Genomic DNA, 23,684 nt, shown 5'->3' with positions numbered 1-23,684 from the left:
TTGCTTATGGGGATTATTGCTCTTTCTGAATAAATGCTTTCCCTGAGGCACTGCCATCATGGCAGCGGGGCTCAGCTGGACCCTGCTGTGGCTGCCTTGGAGCCGTCTGGAACCAGCTGTGTCCATTGCCTGGCAGCCCCAGACACTCCTCACACAGGCCACCCTGCAGCCCCCCCAGCATCTGGGCAGCTGCACTCCGTAAAACTTCTTCAGGAGGAAGCCTTATATTTTGATATTTCTTTTCTGGAATAATACTAAATATAGCATCCTGAAATTTATTCTTGCCAGCACTGAGGGAAGGTATACTGAAGTATAAGTTCTGGGTTCTGCTTTAGGCTCTTACATGAAGTTTCTTGCTGTCTTGAGCAAGTTGAGGAGTCACTAAATGTGGCCTGTGGGTTATTGCAGATCATCTGCAGAGGCCTAAAGGTGGATGGCTGGAGGAGAAGAGAAGAGAAGACCTTGCAGCAGGGAATAACTCATGTAAATATGCTCACAAGTGTGTTAGTCCTGACACATCATCCCTCATATTCCCAGAAACTGCTGAGCCCCGTGGAGTTGCCCCTGAAGATGCTAGCTTTCCCTGGGCACTGTGCTCCACAGCATCTGGCTGTGTTGCCTGAGTGCGAACATCCTATTGATTGCACAGCCATGCTCAAGTGACCTATTTCTCTGCAGCCGGCTGTGCCCTAAATGACACTGCATCTTTCTGTTCCTCTTTCCCCAGGGAGCTCTGCTGCTTTTTGAGATTGAAAAGGCCCATCTGTAAAAGGAGTCAGTAACACAAAGAAAAGAAGGCTGACTTTTGAGAATTTTTAATTCTTTTTCTTTAAAGGTGTAATAGTCTTTGAAATATGGGAAAATATGTCAGGTAAATCCTCTTTTTGCCTGATGTGGTGTATGCAGGTGGATTGCAGGGCATGATTTCATTTTGCAGCTAAAATAATCTAGTGGGTAGTTGCTTCCACCTTTCTGTGTACCTCCACTCATATGTCTCCCATGTACCCACTCTAGCACTTGCTCAGCCTTACAGCAAACTAATTGGGGAAGCTGGACCAGGAAAATACTGAAGTTAAATACTGAGTGAAGGATTTACAGTTGCCTGGTGTCAGGCACCTGATAGGAATCTGTCTGTTTCACTGCAGGAAACATCTATCCTGTTGTCTGGCAGGTGTGGGATATTTAGAGACAAATAGACTAGCTCTTCAATCAGCTGGTGGACAGTGGAAAAGTCTCCCAGCACAGTCTTGGTTTGCTGCTGCAGATGACATCAGGAAGTATATAGTTAATCCCCAGACTTACCAGGAAGGTCAAGGAAGGTTAAGTGAGGATCAGGAAAAAGTGACATTAATTCCATTGGACAGTGTAACTTCCACCAATTAGTGGACTCACAGGTTTAAGCATGTCCAGAATAATGGATAATGACTGAAGAGGTGATAGGAGAGTCTCTCAGTCTTGCTGAGGAAGGGCAGTGCAAATAGTGTCCAGTAAAGGTCTTAACTTCGTTTCTTAAATTATATGAAATAGACCTAGCAAATGCAATTAAAAAACAAAAGGATGCTTTCAACTTTCTGATACGTTAGAGACCAGTCGTGTGGTATTCAGACGAGAAACATTCTTGGACGATCCTGGAGACAGATCTGAGATTCCTTATAAGGTATCCTTATGTTTTTAATGTTTGTTTTACTCCTTTCCTAGCATAGTTTCCAGATGGTGTGGAAAGCTGCAACTTTTTTGAATGTTTCAAAATAAATTAACTTTTTTTTTTTTTCCTCAAGCCTGTCTTTCTTGTAAGATATGTATTCTCTCCCAAATGCCTATCTTTTGGCAATTCTCAATGCCTCTGGAGGTATTCTTCTAATTGAGAATTAGTGCTTTGTATAAAAGTTCAGTGGCTAACACTGATCAAAAACCTGGTGGTTCTGCAGGTAGTAAGAAAACAAAGTATGAAATGTAGTGATCTAACTAAAAGCCCAAAAAGATATTGGAAATAGCATTGCTCAAAACTTCATCATTTTTGCTACTTAGCAAAACTGAAGCTAACAGTTGCAGTCTTAAATCCTTTCTGTTCTGTTCATCATATAAAATTGCCAAACTGAGTAAAGGCTTTTGTTTGGTTGGTAGAATTATTGTAATGCAAAGCTTTATATTGAAAGTGATTGGAGTTGTGAAGATAGAAACACAAGAAGTGCTGGTTTTGACTGAAAGTGACCAAAATAGAGATGATGATGTATTGAGTGAAGGTTTTTTTTTTTTTTTAACTACTACTTCTCAATTTCCAGGGTATTGTCCTTCCTTATATTGAATAGGTGTGAGAGGGAGCTGTAAAGGTAAGTGTGGGGAAGTTGTGCTCTGTGATACGGGCACAGGACGTTTGTAAGGAAAATGTCTTCATGTTTTACATAAAGACAGAATTTAATCCTTTCCACTGAAATGTAACAATGTGGGAACTCCCTTACTTAGTTGTGTTATTGTGTGCATACTTCTGTTAGCATGCACTAAACCCATAGCTGGAGGCTCAGTTTTCTGATACTTGCACATTAAAGTAGGTCCTGTTGCGTTTATAATGCACATTAGACATATTTAACAGTGCTAAGGTTTTTTCCTTCATTTTTCATACTTGAGCAGAATATTTGAGTGAACTTTTATTTTGGGGGAGTCTCTGTCTTCTCCATTTATTTTAGTGTCAAGTATATCTTTAGAACTGATATTTGACTACAAAGGGGAGAGAAATTATGCACTTTTCTAAAGTAAGACTGTTAGACTCTTATTTGTTCCACTTTGCAAAGTGTGGGAGCTACTTAAAATCATTTAGTATTTTTTGACTTATTTTAGCAGTTAGGATTACTTCACTTTTCCCCCTGCACAGAGGAGATTGTGTTAAGCCTTTAAACAGTGACAGAGAGGACAAAAATGTTAGCATGACAAACAGCTTGGAGAACAACTTACCTGGTGTTTATACCAATAAAGGTAAACTGGTAGAAAGGGTAAAACAAATGATAACCTATGAGCATTAATTTTCTTTTGTAGGAGGATTCAGCTGATCAACTACATGTGCACAGTTTTTTTACCATACTCTGGGAACTGACTGCATGTCCTGGGGGCTTGCTGTTTAAAGTTTATATTAACTTTAAGTATAACTTCACGTGTTTATTTTCCTAGATGTTCCCCTCTTCATACTTCAGCTGATAAACTTTGCAAGTTTAAAAGGTCTCCTTCTCCTCTGTAGTTGCTATATGGAAGTGAATAGAAACTAGGAATATAATTTTGTGTTTCCATGGGGTGAATAGTGCATTGAATTCAAAAACAAAGAGGCAAGCCAGCATAGCAGGCATGAGGTAATAGTTGTGGTCTGTGTGCCAAACATGAAATAAGAAACATCTGCAGTTTGTATTTTGAAGTTCTGTTTTATGCAAATATTCTATCTGGAAGCAGAAAACTCACAGGAGAGCCATCAACAATTGGATGGAGTTTTTGGTCTTGCTTCTGTCAGTGATGAAATGAAAGCAAACTTTTTCTTTCCTGTCAAGATTGGAATTTAATATTTAGTTTGATGCTAAATAGCTACAGCTAAATGCCGTCTGTGTGTGAATTAAGGTGTGTTATGAATTTGTTTGGTTTACATACTTTCTAGAGTTGAAGTCAGGGAAAGCAAAGCCCAGTATTACATACTTATGTCAGTTTAAGGGTTTTGCCACCTTTATAGTTAACAGTTGAACATGGATGGAATGGATTTTGTCCTTCTCAGTGAAGGCAGCCTGAGATTTATGCGTATCTTGCTCCAGTTTAGAATCTGCCTCAGTGTGCAGTTTGGTATCAGACCTGTATGTTCCTACTCCCTCCCTGGCACTGCTTCTTGCCTGACCTCTGGCTGAGCAAGCTTATAAAGTCAAATTAGCAGATAACCTTTTCTGTGAGTGAGGACAGTTTGTTCCTGAACCACTTGCTGTAGGCTCTGGAGTGGCAGGGCTTATGCTGGGGAAGCGGGATGAGTGTGTGTCTGGGCAGGGTGAGCAGCCTTTGCGTAGCAGCTGACCAGTAGGTCCAATTAGCTCTGATGTCAGACAGTGTTCCCAGCTCTGACCCATTTTAGCCAGTGGCACAGGCTGGCCAGCTGGACTCTTTGATGGAAAGACAGAGCTGTTCTCATCTTACTTTCTGTAGGCTCTGGTAAGGGGTTATAGAGAGCTACCTGATTGTGTCTATAAACTGCCATGGCATGGTTCTCAGAAGCTCATCCGTCCAATTGACTTACTTATTATTTTTTGTTGCCAATATTCCTTTAAATTGCATACTTTCCTTCACGGCATACCTTGTAAATTGTTGTTGTTCAGTCCCATGCATGTTTTTAAAGTAATAAAAATCAGACCTTGTGATGGTTCAGTTTGAAAAAGTGTTTTGTGTAGAAGACAAATGTTTTATAGTTGTAATTATCTGTGATGAGAGATGGTACATTTCCCCCCCCCCAGAAGTGGCTAATCAAAATTGTTTAATCTTTATTAAGGAATTTTAGAGGCAAAATTGGTGACATAATCTACTTAAAGTTTAGCTCTCAGGAGAGAGCTAAGCTGAAGCACAAGTTTATGTTCCTTAAAATATGACCATAGCCTTTTTTTTGTAAAAGCAGTTTTGATACTGCCAGTCAAGTGTACTTTGAGTATTTTCTTCTTAAGGTTTCCTTCTTCTACTTTATTTTTTTTCCTCTAATATTTTACATTTTTCTCTCTGTCTAGTAGGTGAATTCTTTTGCACATTAGTAATATGGAGGACAGACATAAGCCTTTGTATACCAGGCAGTGTTATCAGCCTCTATTAGAAAAAGTGTAGATAAAAAGGTCTCTCTCAATATTCTTCTGTTTGAACTCTCACATTCCTATTTTTCTTTCCGTTTCCCTCTATATCTGTACATTTTTATTTTTCTCCATGGTTAGAATTGTTCTAATCTGTCTGTAACTGGAAAGCTATGAGAACTTAGTTAAATAGCTTGCAGGCTTTGTCAAGAAAGCACACTAATAAAGTATATGAGTTCTTGGGATGAATCATACTTCAGCTATCTGACACTGAAAGTACTTTTGAGAAACTGAAATGTAAAAATTAAATAGTTCAGGCTGTCATTTCATCCCACTTTAACCTGCTTCGTATTGCACTTTGATTAAACTGCATCATCCACCTACTCTCAGCTGCATTTGTGTGAGAGGAGGGACTGGGACCTTCTGGTATCTTAGTTCATGGCAGCTGGTAGAGCTGTGAGTTTCCACCACCTCCAGAGCATTTGTAAAAAAAGGATCCTGAAACTGTCATCTGGCCACCTTCCCTGAAAGCATTAGAAACCCCTATTTCCAATGTTCTGCTCACCCTGGAAGAGAAGAGCCTGCATTGAAGACCTGGAACTTGTTTTGGACATTTATATAAATAAAACTTGTAATTTGTTTTGCAAAAAAGGACCATGGAGATGAAGTGCACCTAGGAAGTGTGTGTCTAGGAGGTTAGGGTTGGGATGACATTTTTTATACACTATTTTTGAAAGTATTTATGAAGTAGTTACTTACCAAAGTAATTTTTTTTTGCCTGTGTCTGGAAGGAGCACCGACATGCCAGGATCTTTTTGTTTTGTCAGAATATCATATTGAATGCCTGCACCTTATCATTTTCACTTCACCTTAGACTGAAGGAGGCTGCTGTCGCACCATTCTATTGCTCACGCTCAGCTTTTTTAAAAGCCCTACATAAATGTGTTAAAGTATGACATCTGCTCTCGTGTGTCTACTTTTGGAAAGGCTTTTCAGCATTTTGGGTTTCCCTGCCTCCATCGCCTTTTCTTACTGTGTTGTCTTTCCAGCAGTAAAAAAAAAAAAAAAAGATTATCCATGAAGGCTTGTTGTGCATGAAGCACACCCCAGAGTGAGATTTTCTTTAATCTTGTGTCAGTAATGATCTTGCAGGTATGATGAGTAAACAAACGTTTTCCAGCTAAAGTAAGTTTTTTCCCACAATACAGCAACTGTGTCTTTGAGAGACCATTTGTGGGTTTGTTTGTAGATTCTTCCTTTTGAAGGGATATGTGGTTATGCAGCCCTATGGGACAGGAGAGAGAGCAAAAGAGAGGCTATGACACCTTATAGAACTTACTGAGAAGGGAGGTGTGTGTAGAAGATGCAACTGGAGTAAACTCAGTAATGTCGGGGAGAACTGGTTGAAGGTGGAGTGACTTCTTTTAAAATACTGTCATGTGATCTTTGTGCGTAATTAGCAGTGTTTTGGGTAAAGGTACAGATGGTGAGGGTAAACTAATTAACTGTGGCAGTGTCTTTGGGTTGAATGCTGACTCTCTTTCCTTGAAAGGCTTCAGGCAGACTTCAGGGCTATCCTGGCGTGAAATACGATTGTACAGCCTGGTCACATCCATGATGACCAGAATGAGCTTCGCATAGTTAGTTTTGATGTTACTATAGAGAGAGATCTTCTTCAGAATCCTTTGACTGTATAAATTTGCACTGGCTGTCATGGGTGATTCACTTCTGGTCACAATCCATGTCAGTCATAGTGTGGAATAGAAAAAGCAGTATTCTTAGTTCAGGATGTATCTGCTGTGAGATCCAGTTAAGTCTTTTCCTGTTGCTTTCCTTTCAGTGTCTAGGTAAAATAACAGTATCATAGCTGTCACTTAATAATCTTTACATTCAAGCATGTTAGAGGTATTTTAGGAACCGAGTATGAAGAAAGTAATGTTATTATTTTGTGTATGTACATCATAGGGGATCTGTGCATGCCACTGAAATTAGGCATGGTAATGATCCAGAATTAACTGAGTCTTTCTGTCAGCAATAGATGACAGCATTCTGTAACACACAGAAAAAGATAGATGTTTTTGTGGAGTGAAATTGCAACAACTGTTCCCTTTTAATAAATAATCTACTTCCTGCCCTTTATATACTTAGTTGTAAGGGGATCTGTTTTAAATGCCTAGGCTGGAAACAGAGGACTATGTTGGTATATTTAACTGACCAAATTTAAGGAGGCATTCAACCATTCATATAAACAAGGCTTCTTTTGAGATTTTTTTGTGACCTTATGTGTATTTTGTCATGTTTGTTGGTGAAAATGACAGCCTGGTAGGATGACACTACTTTTTTTTCTCCTAGTGAATCCTATGAAAGGTAGATTTTTCTAACACAGTGACAAATGATCATAGGCAGATGCTAATATACAATTCAGCAGCACAAATATGGATTAGAAATTTGTGCTTGCTTTTTTTTCCCCCACTGTACTTTGGGCAGATGGATGCTGGCTGCTGATTGGCAGGTTTGAGATCAGAGCAGCAGGGTGAGGCAGGCATGTTGGCTGAACAGTGTGGGGACTCCTGTGTATCTTCCCCTTTTAAACTTGGTTCTTTTAGTGTAGGCTGTCTGCTGTGTGAAAAATCATGCATTTGAAGAGAGCTATCCAAAAAGGAGATGGGGAGCATAGAATGGGGTGCATAACAATTGGGGATTCCTCAGGACTTGGCTCAGAAGGTGAGTTTCAAATAAAGAAAGTAATATATTAATTTTTTAATAATGTCTTGGACTAATGAGGTCTATAAGGTCCTAATTTATGGGTTGCTTACTGTTCAGGCTTAATATTTGGGTTTGTTTCTACTGTCTTGGTGCTTGTATTTGGCTGTTTATGATACAGCTGTTCAAAGCTGATTGAAATCACTTTCTCCTGCAGACACTTGCATATTTGTAATGGCCGTCCTTGAAATAGAATCTCCATTAGGTCTGCAAGGTAACACAATTGTGTGAATGTGCCGTGAAACATTAAAAACTGTAGACTCCTGGGTTATGTCGTTGGCTATCCTTTTTAGGAAAAAAAAAAGGAATACGCTTAATGTTGGGACAAAGAGAAAACATTTCTTGAATGACACACCTGGGGCTTGGTGTGTCCCCAGGCTGTCTGTGTGTAGATGTAAAGCTGAGAATAGATTATAGCAGGGCATTTTGTGGTGCCTGTTCCTTTCTCTACTTGCAGTACCTGCAGAGATCCCGATGGGAATGACTGTCTTCCCCCTCTAGTATGTTAACCCTTTTTGTTAACTGAGTTTAGTTGCACTGGGTTGTTGCATATTTTGGGGTATATTACAACAATATATTTGGAACATGAGAGACTATCGAGATGTTTGGAAAATTTTCTTGGAGTGGAGGGTGGTAAAATGCTGAAGGGACCAGAGAGGTTGTGAAATCTGTGTCCTTGGAGGTGTTCAAGACTCAGCTGGATGGGGGCCTGAGTAGTCTAATCTAATTATCTTGCTTTCAGCTGAAGGTTAGAGTGACATAGCTTCTGAAAGTCCTTTCTGAAGTTACTCTCATTCAATGCTATTTTTAGCTTTTATTCCTCAAAGTTCCGCCAGAGTGAAAAATAGCTCTCTCTTTTGGGTGTTTGTGTGTGGATGGTTGTAGTTTCACATGCTGAGCATTTCTCTAAGTGATATGAAGGGTTTGACTCTTAATACTGTCTTAATGCTACCACTACTCCGTATTAAATTATCTGGTGCATTTCTTTTAACACCTGTGTAACACCATAAAAGCTGAAATGTCACCAAAGAGTTGTATAGTGGAAAATGGCATAATGAAGGTGAATCAATCTAAATTTCTCTTCTATAAATGTATTTTAAATGTCTTCTAAATCAGAACACTCTCTGATTTAATTAGCTTGGCGTTCCATAAGTCAGTTTTACTCTTGCTGGAATATCTAGATGCAGTTTGAGAGGGATGAAGTAGAATTTTTCTTGAAAGTAGCCCTGTTCAGAGGGAGGTGTGGTAAAATTATTCCCAAAGCAGCCAGAGCATTAGTGAAAAATGTGCTTGATGGTAAGAGAAGAAGGAATGTCCCAGTTTCCCCACTAGCTGTATGCAAAACTGTCACACTTGAGTACATCAGATGATGACACAGAGAGGGTGGTATGTAGGATGACACCTGGAGTGGTATTCCATTAGAATCTTGGCTGGGACCCCCATATAGGGTGGGACTGGTGAGTCATGGGCAGGTGTGTTCAAGTCTGGCTCTGCTCTTCCCCCTCACCCTTGGACTTGAAAGATACTCACAGGAATAGTTCAAGAGACTTCTGGTGAGGCAAAACTCAGTTTAAGGAAGAGAAGGAAATATATTGCACAAGGTATGGCTGAAGTAGAATGAAGGGGAAGGAGAATTGGGTTATTTTTGAATTAGGAGGAGAAAAGGTAGGCAAATGTGCTAAAGGGAAAAAGAGGCAGTAGTCTCAACTGAGATGAAATTGAGGCGAATGAGATGGACAGGCATATTTAAGGCCTTCAAGAACCTACCTGCAAAAAATACTGTTTTAGATGTCATGTTACAGTTCAATAGTACATGCCATAAGGAACTTAGTGTGTATTTACTGTGCTCCTCAGTTTTCAAGTGTCTTGGCAAGCAGCTGTCACCACTCGAGCTACTAGGTCTAGTGATTTGGCTGCTGTATGGGAACCATGTATATATTTATGTATGGAGGGGTGGGGTTATATATGTACCCACATATTTAATTTTTGCATCGTTTTCTGAGCTATTTACTGGAAAACAAGTACAGCTTGGGAATAGGAGATGTCCTTGCAGAGGCAAATTGCTTTTATGACTTCAGATGGATACTATTGAAAGTGTTTAAATGATCTAAAAATAACTTCATGTAGTGTAAGAGACATTATATGTGAGCTGATTCTTCTTCATGAATGATTTCCTGCTGAAAGTGCTATACAAAGCTAGGTGCTAGAGAGGGGTGTATGTATGTGATTATGTATAAATGAAGAGCAGCCATGCTTTTTTCCATGGTTTTTTATGTGCCTGTGCTGGTTCAGAGTATGAATGTGGTGATCAGTATTCTGCTTTTAAACAATGCTCAGATTTAGATACTGGCTATTGGAAATTGTAATAGTCTTCTGGGATTGTACTCTGATAAATTTTCCCTTGAGGTTGGCTGTGAGAATATGTGACCTACTTTAAAAACTCCTTGAACAGAGGAACTAATTGCTGCTCTGAATTGTGTTTTAAAATGTAATATTTTAACATTATTTAAATTTTAAAAATAACCAAAATGAAACAAACCACTAGATGGATACATGTCTCAGAAAGGCAGCTTGTGTGCAGCTACATAAGGAATTACTTTAGATATAGTTTAGACAATTTCATTGCTGGCTTTATCAACTAGGTCATGTGGTTTATGCACAGTAGAAAAGGACTGTAGTTCAGTATCCAAATCTTCCACTGGTTTCTGTCCTAAAATTAATTCATTGCTTTGTATTTGAAGGCTTGTAATGCAAAATTCTGCTGTGAATTGAGAGTCAGTTCTAGGATAGGAATCATATGATAAATGTCTTGTTAAAAAGTGCAAGAAAAGTTTAAAATAGTAAAAATACATGTGTTGGAATTTTGGGGAAACTTTCATTTAGCAAAAGGATTTTACTTAACAAAAAACCCCCCAAAAACTTCCAAGACACATACACAGTCTGGCTCAAGTTTTATGTATGAAACCTAAGATTCAGTTTTCATCTTGACAGGTATTTTGTTGCTGACTTTTGTATTGTATCTCCAATGACAGACTTCTGGCTTTGTCTTTCATAGGCTCAGATTATTCCTCAGTGGGATGGTTACCTGGTACTGAATCCCTGTGGCAGTCCTCAACGATTTCATCAAGCAGTCAGAATAATCCTGTGAGAAGACACAGCATAGCTTCTGACAGCGGGGACACTGGGATTGGTACCTCCTGTTCTGACAGTGTGGAAGGTGAGTTGACACTGCTAATTTTTGTGTTTCTGAGGGAGAAGCAATCCAAAACATTTTAAAGATGTTTTTCTCAAGCTAATTGTACTTTTGGAAAGCTGTTGAGCACATGCAGTTTTTTCCTTGCTGGAGCCAAGTAATTGTTTTGGTGAGGGTTGATTAGTTTAGTTCTACATGAGTTGTGTGCATTAACTTGCATCTCTGCCACAAAGAGGGTGCTTGTGTTACATGTTTTGATAATTGCAGTTGCAAGAAGTGCCAGATTTATACAGAGGAGTAATGTCCTGTACTACAGCACTTGATAAATAAGTGGGGAAAAAGCAGAAACTTTTGAGGGAGTTGATAAAAGGACAATGCTATGTGACATTGTGTGTGTCACATAGTGTGCGTCAGCAAAGTTTGCTCATCTTGCCATGAGGGAAGCATATTGTCTCTTGTCATCTCCACTTCTGGTGGGAAGCAATTCACATTTTATTGTATGGCATTTGACACATAGTTAACAATCTTTGAGAAGAATCAACAGTGTCTAAAGATTGTCAGAATTTAGTTTGGATTACATCATGATTAGTCAAAGGTGATCTTATCAGGGAGGGGTACAGTCTCTGCAGTGGCAATGTTTCCATAACGTTGTCACCCTCCCTATGCAACCTGTCCCTGGAATTAAGCTGGAATGAGAGAAAACTAAACTGTAGTAAGACTTGAGATTTCCTTCTTGCATTGACTTATTTTCCAGTAAAATTTTAAAGGCAGATAATGAATGACAGCAGGACTGTGATATACTTTCTTCCAGCAGCTTTCTATGCCTGATAAATTTTGCAAAAGGGGTAGCTGCAATGAAGAAGAACAGGAGGAATTAGTAGAAATGTAGTAAGGAATGCTGAATCGGTGTAAGACAGAAGGCTCTGTGGAGGGCTGAACATTCCTGAGGAGAGGTCCAAATGTCTCAGTTAAGTCTGTCAGGCCTCTTCTGCACATGAGAAAATCCTTTCCACCCTCTTTCTGTCGCATCTGTTAGTTCATAATTTGCTTTCTGCTTCCTTTCATTTATAAACAGTTGTTGGCTTTGGGAAAATAAAGGTTTTGCTCAGATATATAAATTCTTGGATGTAAAACTGAAATAGTAAATGGTTACTAATGCAGAAATTTTTGGTATTTTTTTTCCCCACAGAGATAAAGCACTCTCATGGTGTGTATTTATATATAGCTTTAATCACTCCCAGCCAAATGCTGCACAATAGTATTTTAAGATGCAGCACTTGAATTAAAACCATGCCCTCCCCTCCCCCATTTTGAGGGCTTCCCCATTTGAGGGGTGGGATGAAGGAGAGGAAATGAAACAGCAGCTCCTCATCAGATGTTCTGTTCTCTGTCGGCAAGAGAATAATCTGTTCAGGGCTGGGTGGGGGGAGACTGTGCTAGCAGGGAGAGTAAAATAAAGAGGGGAAAGGTTGCAAGGTTGCAAAAACAGATAGTTCATGAGTTCATGAGTTTTGTCTTTGGCAGTGCTTTACAATGGTCAGTTCTACTGCATCCTTAATGTTACACATTTCCCACCATCTCATTTGAAAAACTTCTAAGTAGCAGAAAAGAAAGTGGTAAAGAAAAAAGGAGGGAAACCTAATGGTGAAATGAAGATTAATGGAAGAATCATATGACAGGCTTGGAAATAGATTGTATGTGTATATTTTTAGTGGAATGCGTTGTTGGCTATGATACCTAGTTTTCTGCATCTCTCAAGCTGCCCCCTGCACACATCCACAGCAAGAAAAGAGTATCATTGTCATCTGTGGAACTGTCAGGCCAGACTGGTAATTGCAGACTTGATGCTGGCCATCTGCTATCAATGTGATGCTTGGGCAAAAGCTCCTGGGGATTTTTCAGAGGGGAATTTTTTTCACAAGTTGGCAGATTAGTACACTTTTTAACAATGCTCAGATAATGAATTATAGCCTTGCTATTTCCTTTCTGTTATGCCCACTAAAAATAAAGAAACATAATTTGAGAAATAGAATTAACATCTCCTTTAATTCTGAAGGTTGCACCTGAGTTTTTTTGTACAGATATATAGTGGCTAATAAATACGCTCATGCAGGGAATGGACTGCAGGTGCATTTAAAATAGATTTTTAATGGGATTTTTTCGTAACGTCTTAAATGTTCTTTCAAATTAATCTTCTTACTCATACTTATTTTGGGAACATTCATTCTCTTTGAAAATGCAGGGTTTAAAAAAACAGACAAGTACCTTTTGTGTTTGGCTCAAACCTGTGTGATCTGGAGTGGAGATGGGTTTTGAAAAGGGCAGGAGAAAGAAACCTTTAATGTTAAAATTTATTCAGTTGACTGTATATTATGTTGTGCAAAGGCAGGAAAATTAGGAAGTGAAATAGGCAATGGAACTGAAATTGCATGATGTTGATGTGCCCTGTGGGAGCTAAGGATAGAAATTTATAAACCTTAAAAGTGGGGATGTTAGTTTGGGTAGATCTGACACACTTAATTCAGAGTGCTCTTAATTTAAAGATTAAAAGGCATTTTATATCTGTTTAAGCTACAGTTAATGTGTTCGGGGTTTTTTACTTTTTTCCTGTCAGTTTGTGTCCTGTTCTGGATTGACATGAGCTTTTGCACTTCATTTCTAACAACTGTTGTGATACCTGTGTATAACCATTCTTTCAGTAGCACTTACAGAAGAAACACTAAGTTTTTATTTTAAGTGTTTTTGAGACTGTTTTTATTTGGGTTACCTAATTAGAGAATCAGGGACTTGGCAGAAATTAAATGGTCTCTAAACCCCAGCAGAGCTCTTTCCTGTTAAATGTTCTGAGTTTTGCCTTTTGGAACAGGAGGGATAAGAACTAGATATTAGTGTGGTAAGATACAGGGCCCATGATTCTTGCAGACCACAACATTTTCCTTCATCAGATAAGCTTGTTGTGCTGTGGAAAGTCCCCAGTTCTTTCTCCCTTATTGTTACATGCAAGTCATGATTTAATATTTCTGGTTGCAAACTTAATAGTGTGAAAATACATAGAATATTACTTTCCTGGAAGAAAGAGGTTGGATGTAGAGAGTCAGAGTTACCGCTTTTTTAGGAGTTGATTTTCTGCCAGTTTAACTTTAATAAACCCCCTTCTCTAACAACCCTCCAACAACTTCTCTGGAATGCTTAGCTGATAGAATAGGAACTTGTTTTAATGTTTTGAATGTTACGAGACCCAGAGGAATCTCTTGTCTATCATTTTTAAGGGAATATATTATCTTTATAAGGAGTTAAAAATTACTTCAATTGAATTGTAGCATTTCTTTATATGCCAAGGAACATGGAAAACCAGAATCAAAGGAACTTGGTTTTGCTCTTTCAAGTATTCTTTCTTCCAGCAGGTCCCAAGCATGGTATTCTAGTACTTCCTGTTTTTTTTTTTTTTTTATCATTAGGGAGAAAAAAAAAGTTAATAACTATAACTATTCAATATAGTGAAAGATAACTATTCAATATAGTGAAAGGCAGAACTGAATTTCATGAGGCAAAATTTAATTATGAAGTATCTTGAGTGGGGTTTTCTTCTGCTGCTAAAGATAATGGAATTGACAAAGCATAGGTCAAACTTCTAGATTGTGCTATCAGTTTGGGTATCACAAAAGTGCAATAACACAAGGATCCTAGATCTTGGTTGCTGGCAGTGCTCACTGTCTACTGTGTTCTGTGATTTTGGAAGATGATGTCTTTTCAGAGAAGTTCCTGATTTTAGTTGAGCTGAGGTTAATCTCTGTGCCCTTGGATCCTGGCAAGGACTGGCATATGTTTGGTGAAGCAGCTTGAATATTTGGAGGGTAGAAAATAATCATGTTTGAAGCATTTTTCCTTGTTTCCTTCCTTTCTGCTTGCCAAGTCTCACGTTATGAAGCGGTGTCCAGCCCTCTGTGAGTCAGAGTTATTGTGTTACTTGGATATTATCTACCCTGACAATCAGAAATGCGCACTGCACTTAAGCCTGTATTAGTCTCTAGTCCTTGTAAGTGGTATTGCCACAGCTTGCTGGAATGAAATGTCTATATAGCTGATGGGAATATAAAGATTAATGCTCAGAATTTGGCCACTTATTTTGGGGGGTTTTAGGATTAAAAAAAAATAATAATGAGGGTTGTTTTAGATTCTAGTAGCCTACTCCCAGGATTTAACAAATAGGAAAAAATTATGCTAATAATTTCACACTAAAATAAGATGGAGAAATTGCTTCAAGCAACAGTGACATACTCCATGTGAACTGGTGTACTCTGAATTTGAAACTGGCTTGAACTAAACTAAAGGCACTTACCAGTTTCATACATGAATGTTCTGAGAGAGAAATAGTTGCTGCTTTAACTTCATACTTTGCCTTCTTTTGTGACAATTTCTCCTTAGGATCAAGCTCTCACAGTATGCTCCATTTTCCTCACATAAAAAATACCAACAGGACTTTTCTCCAGCTAGTGGGAGTGTTCTACACAGTGAACTTGGTGCATTTTGCCTTCAGCTAACATCAGTAGTAATTTTTGAGAAAAATTACTTCTGTTATTCTAATTGGAAATAACTCAGTGAGAATAAGTTCTACTTAGAATTTAGTGGCATTCTCTTGGTTACTGTGCAAAAAGTTACTTCTCTCATAAATTATTTTAGAGCTATGTCACTGAGTTGTACCAGAATGTTTAAAAGGTGAGATTGGGGGGATGATCAGAAGGGCAAAAAAACCAAAAAATTCCCAAACTTCAAGGTTGAGATAAAGACAGTTTAATAATGAAAGAAAAAAATGAGTGAACATTGTTATGTAAAAGCATCACCAGAAGACTGATGCCCAGTCGGTCTCTGAGCAAAAACTACTTTGGAAGAAACCTGCCCCTCAGTTTCATTGCTGAGCATGACATTATATAGTATGGAATGTGTTTGGTATTTCAGGTCAGCTGTCCCAGCTGTGTCCTCTCCCAGCCTCTTGTGCACCCCTCACTGGGGTGGCAGAGGCCATGGTGCTGTGTAAGTGCTTCTCAGCAAAAGCAGAGACAGTGCTGTGTTACCAAAACAGGCACCATAGGGGCTGCTGTGAAGGAAATTACCTCTCTCACAGCTAAACACTACAATTTCTTCCTCTTACTGCATGTCATTTGCATCATGCTCAGGTGCAATATCAGGGAGACATTTTTAATGTCCTGTAATCTGTATTTTTTGAGCATGGTGGATATGTGGCATTCTGATGAGAAAAACAAGGAGCATTGTACAATTCTCTCACCTGTACTTAGGTTAATACTTAGGTTAATATCATGACACCTGGGCATACCAATCATTATGCATCTTTGCTGAGAGATTTCAGAGGGGACTTTTCACTTTTCCTTGCTACTATAATGTCAAAGAAGACTTTCTGGCCTGTGTTCAGCAGTTCTGTAGCTCAGGATCTCTCAAAGGGCAGCAGGAGTGAGATCAGTTTCAGAAAAGCCACAGAGAGGAACAGTTGTAGCCTTAGACTATTTTTCTGTGAACACTGGAAACATTCTGTAGCTAGTCAGTATTTAATGTTCATATTCAAGTAGCCTTTGCAGCCTTATCTGAAGAAATCACAACATTAATTTTTAATCCTTTCCATTGTAGACAGAATAGTGCACTTAGTGAGAGACTGTAGGCATTTGGGATGTAGGCCACAAGTTTCTTGTAGCCAGGAAAAACCCATTGCTGCTGCCTGGAGTTCTAGCCTGGGGCTTGACAGAGCAGATTATTTGTATCCCCCATAGAAAAGTTTGTAAATCTCTGTTTTTAAAAGTTTAACAAGACTACCTGTTTCCAGAGGGCTTATACTTTGCTCTTTCTTAGTTTTTATTGAGCAGACCTGTTTCTACTATAATGTATGCACAATTTAAACTTTTTTTCTTAGTGTAAAGTCCAGTTAATGTATTTAATGTCATCCTTTATTTTAGCCATGATTTCAGTGTACTGACAATAAGTAATTTCTGTAAAAGTTCCCTTTGAAGTAGAACATAAAAGCTCACTGTTACAGAAAACCTTTTTCAGGGCCTTGCTTGTGTTCCTGTGATAAGTCAAATGGAGTTTTTACATCAGTTTTGGCAGCATAAAAGCAGCAGTGAGGAAGAACAATGTACAGAGACCACTTGTGCATGAAGCATGGTTACTCCATCTCACTTCCTTAATCTCTGACTTTCTTCACATTATGAAAATTAGGGGTCTGTAAGAGGAAGTGAGAAATACGCAGCAAATTACAAGTCTGATGAATTAGCCCAGGTTTGGGGAAGAATGAAGCAGTTTGAATAATGAGGACTGGTAGTGGAGGGGGCAGGGGTAAAGCCTCAAGAATGCTTGCCTGTCTGCTCTTGGGGCATTTGTTTCCAATAACCTCGCTTGAGAGGTAGTTGTTAACAGCTGCCCTGTTTTTTTCAGGCAGAATATGTGCAAGTTTGTTGCTTTTGATATGTTAAATTCCTTTGAGAACTGTGATTGGTTTGTTTTAAAAGCAATTATTGTTACTATTACAGCAGTGCATTTTTTTTTTTTTTTCATTTTTGCCATCTTAAATGCTTCTTTTCGCAACAAATTTAGAAAGAAAACTGGTGTGGGTTTTTCCGCAATGCAAAACATGGTGAAAGAAATCTCTGCGGGTTTTTTCTTCCTCTTAGAGGGCTCAAAGATAAGATTTTGCTTTGACAATGCCTGTGTTTGTGTCAGCGGCTGTCATGAAAGTCAGCACTGTAGAAGCGTTGTCAGCTACACAGAGGTCACTTCTGTGCCCCTGGAGCATGTTGTAGTATAGTTATCCTGTACAATAGGTTAAAAAGATTATGCCTTATTCCGCTTATATAAGTAAATACAACTTACACAACAAATAGCTTTGTAGTGAATGCTCAAGCTTTGTCTGCAGAAAAACACTTCTGAGGCATCCCAAGTAGGAAATGTTGGTTGTATACACCTAACAGTATTTTTTGTGTATGGGTGTATTGTTTTTAAATGTCTATTAAGTAGCAAGACCAGAAAAAACTAGAAGGCAACTTAGGTGTTTTTGTAGGAATAAAGTGAAGTCTGTCCTTAAAGGCAGAAAGGCGATTGGCAGGAATAAAGGCAGTGTTCTATTCCCTCTAATGTAGTCCTCTTTGCAGCTTTTTCTAAGTCTTTTGTAATAACAGTGAAAACCGGAAAACATACTGGAGTAACCTTTCTATGTCAGTGTCTTCCTGGTTGGTTTCCAGAATTGCTGTGATATTCAGGAATTGCACCCTCTTCTGTTTCCTGTTCTCTGTGCTGCTGTTCTTTCCAGCGCTTAATCCTTGTAATAGAAAAAGTGGTGAAATGAAATGAAACATATTTGGAAGGAATTAGTTACATTTATGAATGACAGAAACATAAATTAGCATCTTCCTCGATGTTAACTGTTACTACATTACAATTTATGCCTTTTTCTTCAACATGACTGGATTTTTTTTTAACTCTTTCGGCATTGAATAGAAAGTTTGTAAGGATGTTGCTAACAAATTGAATGAATTGCAGAGGTTCATGGGGTTTTTTTCCATGAGCTTAGTGTCCCAGAAGAGGTGTCATTCTCGTTTTGAGATCACAACATAATGCCTTTGATAGTATGGCCCTGAAAAAGGGATAGAAGTGGAAAAAAATTTGCTTTCATCTTGCCAGATAATAATACAAGTATGACATGGCAGTCATCTCTTAAATAAATGACACACCTAGTCCTGAATGCCAGTGTCAAATTCTACCTGGTTGTAGGTTTACTCCTTTCAACTCAGCTGGTATTTGATAATTTAAATGCCACTGCTTACCTCACATGAAAATAGGAAGCAAATAGTTTAGTTCAGATATTTTTAATGCAAAATTAATAAGAATTTTAGCCTCCTTGGGAAAGAATTAGTGCTGCATGTTTTCACACTATTGAATTGTAGAAATGTGGTTTGGAAAAGACTGCAGGAGGTTTCTGTTTCCAGCCCTATGCTCAGAGGAGGATCATTACAAAAATAGACCAGGTCAGCCCTGACTTTGTCTTTCTGATTCTTGAAAACCTTCCCAGGTACCTCAACATCTTTGAATAACCTTGTCCCAGTGCTATAAGATGTCCTTGTGAAGAATTTTCCCCTGATGTCTTTCTGATTCTTGAAAACCTTCCCAGGTACCTCAACATCTTTGAATAACCTTGTCCCAGTGCTATAAGATGTCCTTGTGAAGAATTTTCCCCTGATGTCCAGCCAGAACATACCAAGCCATAGTTTTTCTGTTGTTGGCCCTTATTTTGTCTGCTACGACCAGGAATAGTGTGTCAAATAAATGTAACTAATATAACTATTTGACATTTACGTATTTTTTAAGGGGGGTAAGATGTGAGAGTGGGTTGTTACTGTTTTTTGGTGGGTTTTTTTTGGTTTTTTTTTTTTTTTTTTCTGGCCAAAACTGTATACCAGTTCATATTGTCTCCTGTTGTTTTTAGCAAGTCTAAAGACTATAAACCAGAGTTTAAATACATGTATATATTTTTGATACATCTTGAATTGAGTGTGTCCCTGTGTTCAGGCTGCTATTCTTAAGTTTACAGGATGATTTTAGTCATGATGTTGGCCTGTGAATCAGAAGACTGTATTATGTGCATTTTTCTTCATTTTTATAACTATCATAAACTCTTAGTGGCACATCCTTTTCTATCAGGAATTAGTCTGTCCCTGTCAAAGGCTAAAAATATTTTGTATTTTCAGAAATAAAACTGTCTTTATTGGTTGATTTCAACAATGGCATTTATTGTATGAGCTGGCAGGAGGTTTTCAGTTTTCCTGTTTGTACATTTTATTCTGTAGGAGTACCTAGAGATTCAGGGCAGGATTATAGTTTATTGTTCTGTCTTACATAAAAATTCTAAAGAAATAGACACTTTTTAACTGGGTGAGAAGTGTTTCTGCTGTAAGCTTTTCTTTACAGAGGTGATATGATTAAAAGTACTTCTTTCTCATTGCATCAGCCATCTGCATGCAGTCATACTTTGCTGTTGAGAATGATGGCAAGGTTTTAATTCTAATTAGCTCAGCTAGAAAACTGAACTAAAAATATGTTCTGAGTGCATAGAAAGGGAATTGGATTCACTGGGGCATCCATAATGGGGTTGTGGTTCTCCTCATATGTTAGAAAAATGTTTCTAGACAAAAGAAGTTCAGTTGAAAAAATTTTAGACTAATGAGAATTCAAATAAGATGTGCAGAATTTTTGGTTTTTTACTATTATGCTCTATTTAGATTAGGAGAAAACATGCTCATGATAAAAAAAAAAAAATCTTGTGAAGAAAACACACTTCAGAGAGGTTGGAACAAGATAATCTTTGAGGCCCTTTCAGACCAAGATATTCTCAGATTCTGTGAAAACACAAATTTTTGTGGTGGTTGCTTGGAAGCTGTTGTCTAATACAGCTTCTGAAGGGAATTGAGTGAAGTGATTCATGGCTTCTGTAAAACGGGAAGCGTGCTCTCCCTGGGACATGTCTGAAGGGGATCTTAGGTTGCTTTCTCTCTCCTCAATTCCTATCAATGTCCCCCAGTTTGGTATTCCTTTTCAGGACTCATTATTCCCCCATCTCCTCTCTCCTAGTGGAGTTCAGGAAGAAGAGGGAGAAAACAAGTCTGACTTCAGGCAGCCCACAGGATAGATATGCTTTCCATGTTCAGGTCTTTACTTGACATCTTTCTCACCTTGATCAGGTATTCAGATGATCTTGCTAGTTCACACTGAGGAGGCTATGACACAGGACTTCAGTACAGGAGGCCCATATGCTTCAGTTTTATGTATACAACTGCTCCAGTTTGTTGTTCTTCTGTGCTTTCAGTTTCAGTCCCCAAAAAAAGAAAAAAAAGTTTAAAAAAAGTTAAGTACTAAAAGATTGTTCTGGCCAAATTTGTGTTTTAAAATCTATAATTTCTGCTATTCCAAATGGCTCAATTCTTATAACACTTGGAATCTTCACTTAAAAAGAATGGTATGTTATGTAAATAAAAGAAGGAACAGTCCATGATTTATACTGGTAGTATTTCAGCATTTAGAATATCTTTATGAGATGGTGCCGTAGTACTTTCTTCCTTCTGTTCTTGCTGGTTTTTTTTTTTTTTTTCCTTATTTTCCTTTGTGAAATAAGTTCTGGGATAGTTGCATTGTTTTTCTACGTATTAAGAATGATATCAGTAAGTGATGTAACCAAACCTTCTTCTTGTGGAATATGAAGAAGTGGTCTATATGTAGACATGATGAGTAAACAACAAAAATTGAAGGTTTTGTGTTTACCCATGAGTGGAATTTAATTTTTAATGGAAAATAACATTTATTTAATCTTTAATGGAAATTGTAATGGGTTATTTTGGAAGGAGGTGAGGAATGTGAAAAATTCATAGTCAATTATATACTTCTGAAGTTTTGGAATGAAATAGGAATTCAAAAGTAGGTGGGAATATTATGACTATATATGAATATTTACTTTAGTTAGTTCTGGCAGGTAGCATAGTCTAGTAGAATTAATAAAATATGTGATTTATGGCCAAAAGTTCATGTTTGTGTGGTTCTGGGAATACGGTACTCCCATAAGAGTAGTATACCCTAAATTTACTGTAAAAGTTAAAGAACATTAATTAGACTGATGCTTACATGGGTTGGTGTTATTCCAGCTGTTGAGAGTAAGTGTGGGACTTGATGGAGCAGGATATGCTTGGTAGAGTTCTGTATTTCAGAAGTCTGATACCAGACTTGAAGAAGTATGAATTCTTTTTTTTTTTTCCTGGTATCTTCTGAAGCTTACTGACTTGTAAGGCTGGTTAAGTAAGTTTATTTTATTACATGTGTATATATAAACACATCTATTAGTACACTTTATACAAGAGTTTCTGTTTGCATATATATATATATACATAAGTTACCATGCTTATTTTTCCAACATCATTAATGTTTTTGACCTATAATTACTAAAGATATAAATGAAAATCTTAAAGTGCATTACTAAAAGACAGGGTAAATAAAGATATTTGGAGGATCTGTTAGGAAGCTGTTCTTGTATTCAGAGTTTATGATCATGATTGATATAGTTATTTCTGCTACTTCATTATTTCAACATTGTAATTGTGTCTAATTTGCCTATAAGTGTTAGCCCAAGATGCAAAAGGGAATTAAGCAGTGTGCAATTATAAAAATACTCTGTGCAAGGTGAAGCAGGGTAGTTTTGATTATCAAAAATCATTTGTGTTGACCTCTCTTCTGAAGCTGAAGTGCATCAATAACCTTGCACCACTTGAGTGGGGATTGAAGATCTGTGTGTAGCTTCTAAAATTGCTACCCTTTGCAGAGTTTCAGATTTCATCCTGGTGGCTGGGATGTGGGCTGAATGCCATTTCAGTTTGCTGTGTTAGGGATTTACTGGTGCTATTGGGTAGCTCTGATGAACACTGTGGATACTGCATTGCGCAAAATTACTGTCTTGCATTTCTCTGGGGTGGAAGATGACTTCAGTTATTAACATAATTCGATTTTATTTTAATTTTTTTTTTAAATTTAAATGCTTTCTGTAAGTATACAATTCAGACTTTCTTAGCTAGTGGTTATGGAACTGACTTTATTTCAGAACCAGAGATCAGGTGTCACATCTACCACACCAACTTTTATGATAGACTTTTGTCTCTGCTTGTTCTGATCAAAAAATAAGATCTGAAACTGAGTGTACCTTTTGAAAAGAGTTCTCTTTCTAATTTCTGGAATGTGCTGTGCTAGTAATACTTTAACTGAGGTGTTTCTTAATAGGCTGGAGAGCGGAGAAGAAGCAGTTTTGTTTTGTTTTCTTTGTGGGGATCAGAGCACTGCTAATGTGATTGGATGCCACAGTGATAAGTACTATAAATATCCAAATGTATGAGCCAACAACTGGAAATAAATTTGTAAACACTAAATTCTTTCCATTATCAAAGGCAGCAATTGAAACATTTTCTGCTCTCCCACCTCTTGCTGTGTACTTTTAATTGTGCACATCACATCATGGAAGACAAAAAGGGCATGAAACCTCTGTCTTCAATTATCCTGGGGAGCAGAGAGAAGTGATCACTAAACCCATTGAAGGAAAATATAATTCAGATTGTTTGTGTTGAAGTTTGTTAGTTGTCTGTCAACAGTGAACCGCTCTTCTGTTTAAATAAAGTCTAAAACTGGGTAGCAGTACAGGTAGTAGCACTTAAAATAGCTGCAGTTTTTGTCATGTGATGGCATGATTGGCTATCTTCAGTAGTGCTGGAGATTCCATGGGTACTCGGAGGCGTGTTGGCAGTGAACCAGCATCCCTATTCAGGTGCTAGGTAAATTTTGCTGTTAGGAATTGAGCTGCCAGATTGATTTCTAAAATTATGGCAATCAAATCCCAAACTGCACTAAGAAAGGACTTCTTTTTTGTCTGTGTGTGTATAGCGTCTTCTTTTTGTTTTGAATGCTTTAGCGTGTTTTATCCTAAATTACTACAGAAATCATCTCAAATATGCAAGTTATAGTTGGGTTAGAGCTCTATTATCTACAGTAGATCAAGTCTTTTAATCTGAGACTGCTGATATAATTTATAGCAAGTGTTTTCATTACAGGGAGGATGAATTCAGTGGACCAAATGGTGCCTGACATACATACAATTTGGCAAAAGAATTTCTGGTCTTTCAGGATGAGAAACATTCTGTTAAAGAATTTTTCATAATTAGTTACTTATATTTTCTTACTTTTATGATGTAATTGAATTTATTGCTTTCTTTTAATTAGTGTGCTAATCATAAAATTTTCCAAGTCGTTGTGATGTCAGGGCACTAAAATCTTTTGGCATAGGAAGTAGGGAAAAAACAACTTTAGAAATTAATTGCCAGTGAAAGAATGGGCAAGCTCTAAATTGCTGTTAA

The 23,684-nt window shown here is 37.9% G+C and overlaps 2 protein-coding genes across 3 annotated transcripts in view; one reads left to right on the top strand and one right to left on the bottom strand.

The window, feature by feature from the left end:
* The window catches only part of CEP85L (centrosomal protein 85L), a 134,398-nt gene that overhangs the window by 34,879 nt on the left and 75,835 nt on the right, over positions 1–23,684 (top strand). For both annotated transcript variants that reach the window (XM_021540854.3, XM_021540852.3), the window contains exon 2: positions 10,609–10,770. In XM_021540854.3, coding sequence (XP_021396529.3) covers positions 10,609–10,770 — 162 coding nt within the window. The remainder of the gene's footprint in view (positions 1–10,608; positions 10,771–23,684) is intronic.
* PLN (phospholamban) overlaps positions 11,143–23,684 on the bottom strand; it is a 45,161-nt gene continuing 32,619 nt past the window's right edge. The window contains exons 4-5 of the transcript XR_014953728.1: positions 20,475–23,684; positions 11,143–18,067 (exon numbers count right to left, since the gene is read on the bottom strand). The exon at positions 20,475–23,684 is cut by the window's right edge and continues 25,655 nt beyond it. The gene's annotated coding sequence lies outside the window, so the exon portion shown is untranslated. The remainder of the gene's footprint in view (positions 18,068–20,474) is intronic.

This window comes from Lonchura striata, chromosome 3 (assembly GCF_050655825.1).
Source record: "Lonchura striata isolate lonStrDom1 chromosome 3, ASM5065582v1, whole genome shotgun sequence".
Lineage (NCBI taxonomy): Eukaryota > Metazoa > Chordata > Aves > Passeriformes > Estrildidae > Lonchura > Lonchura striata.
This window is presented reverse-complemented; position numbering and strand designations above follow the sequence as displayed.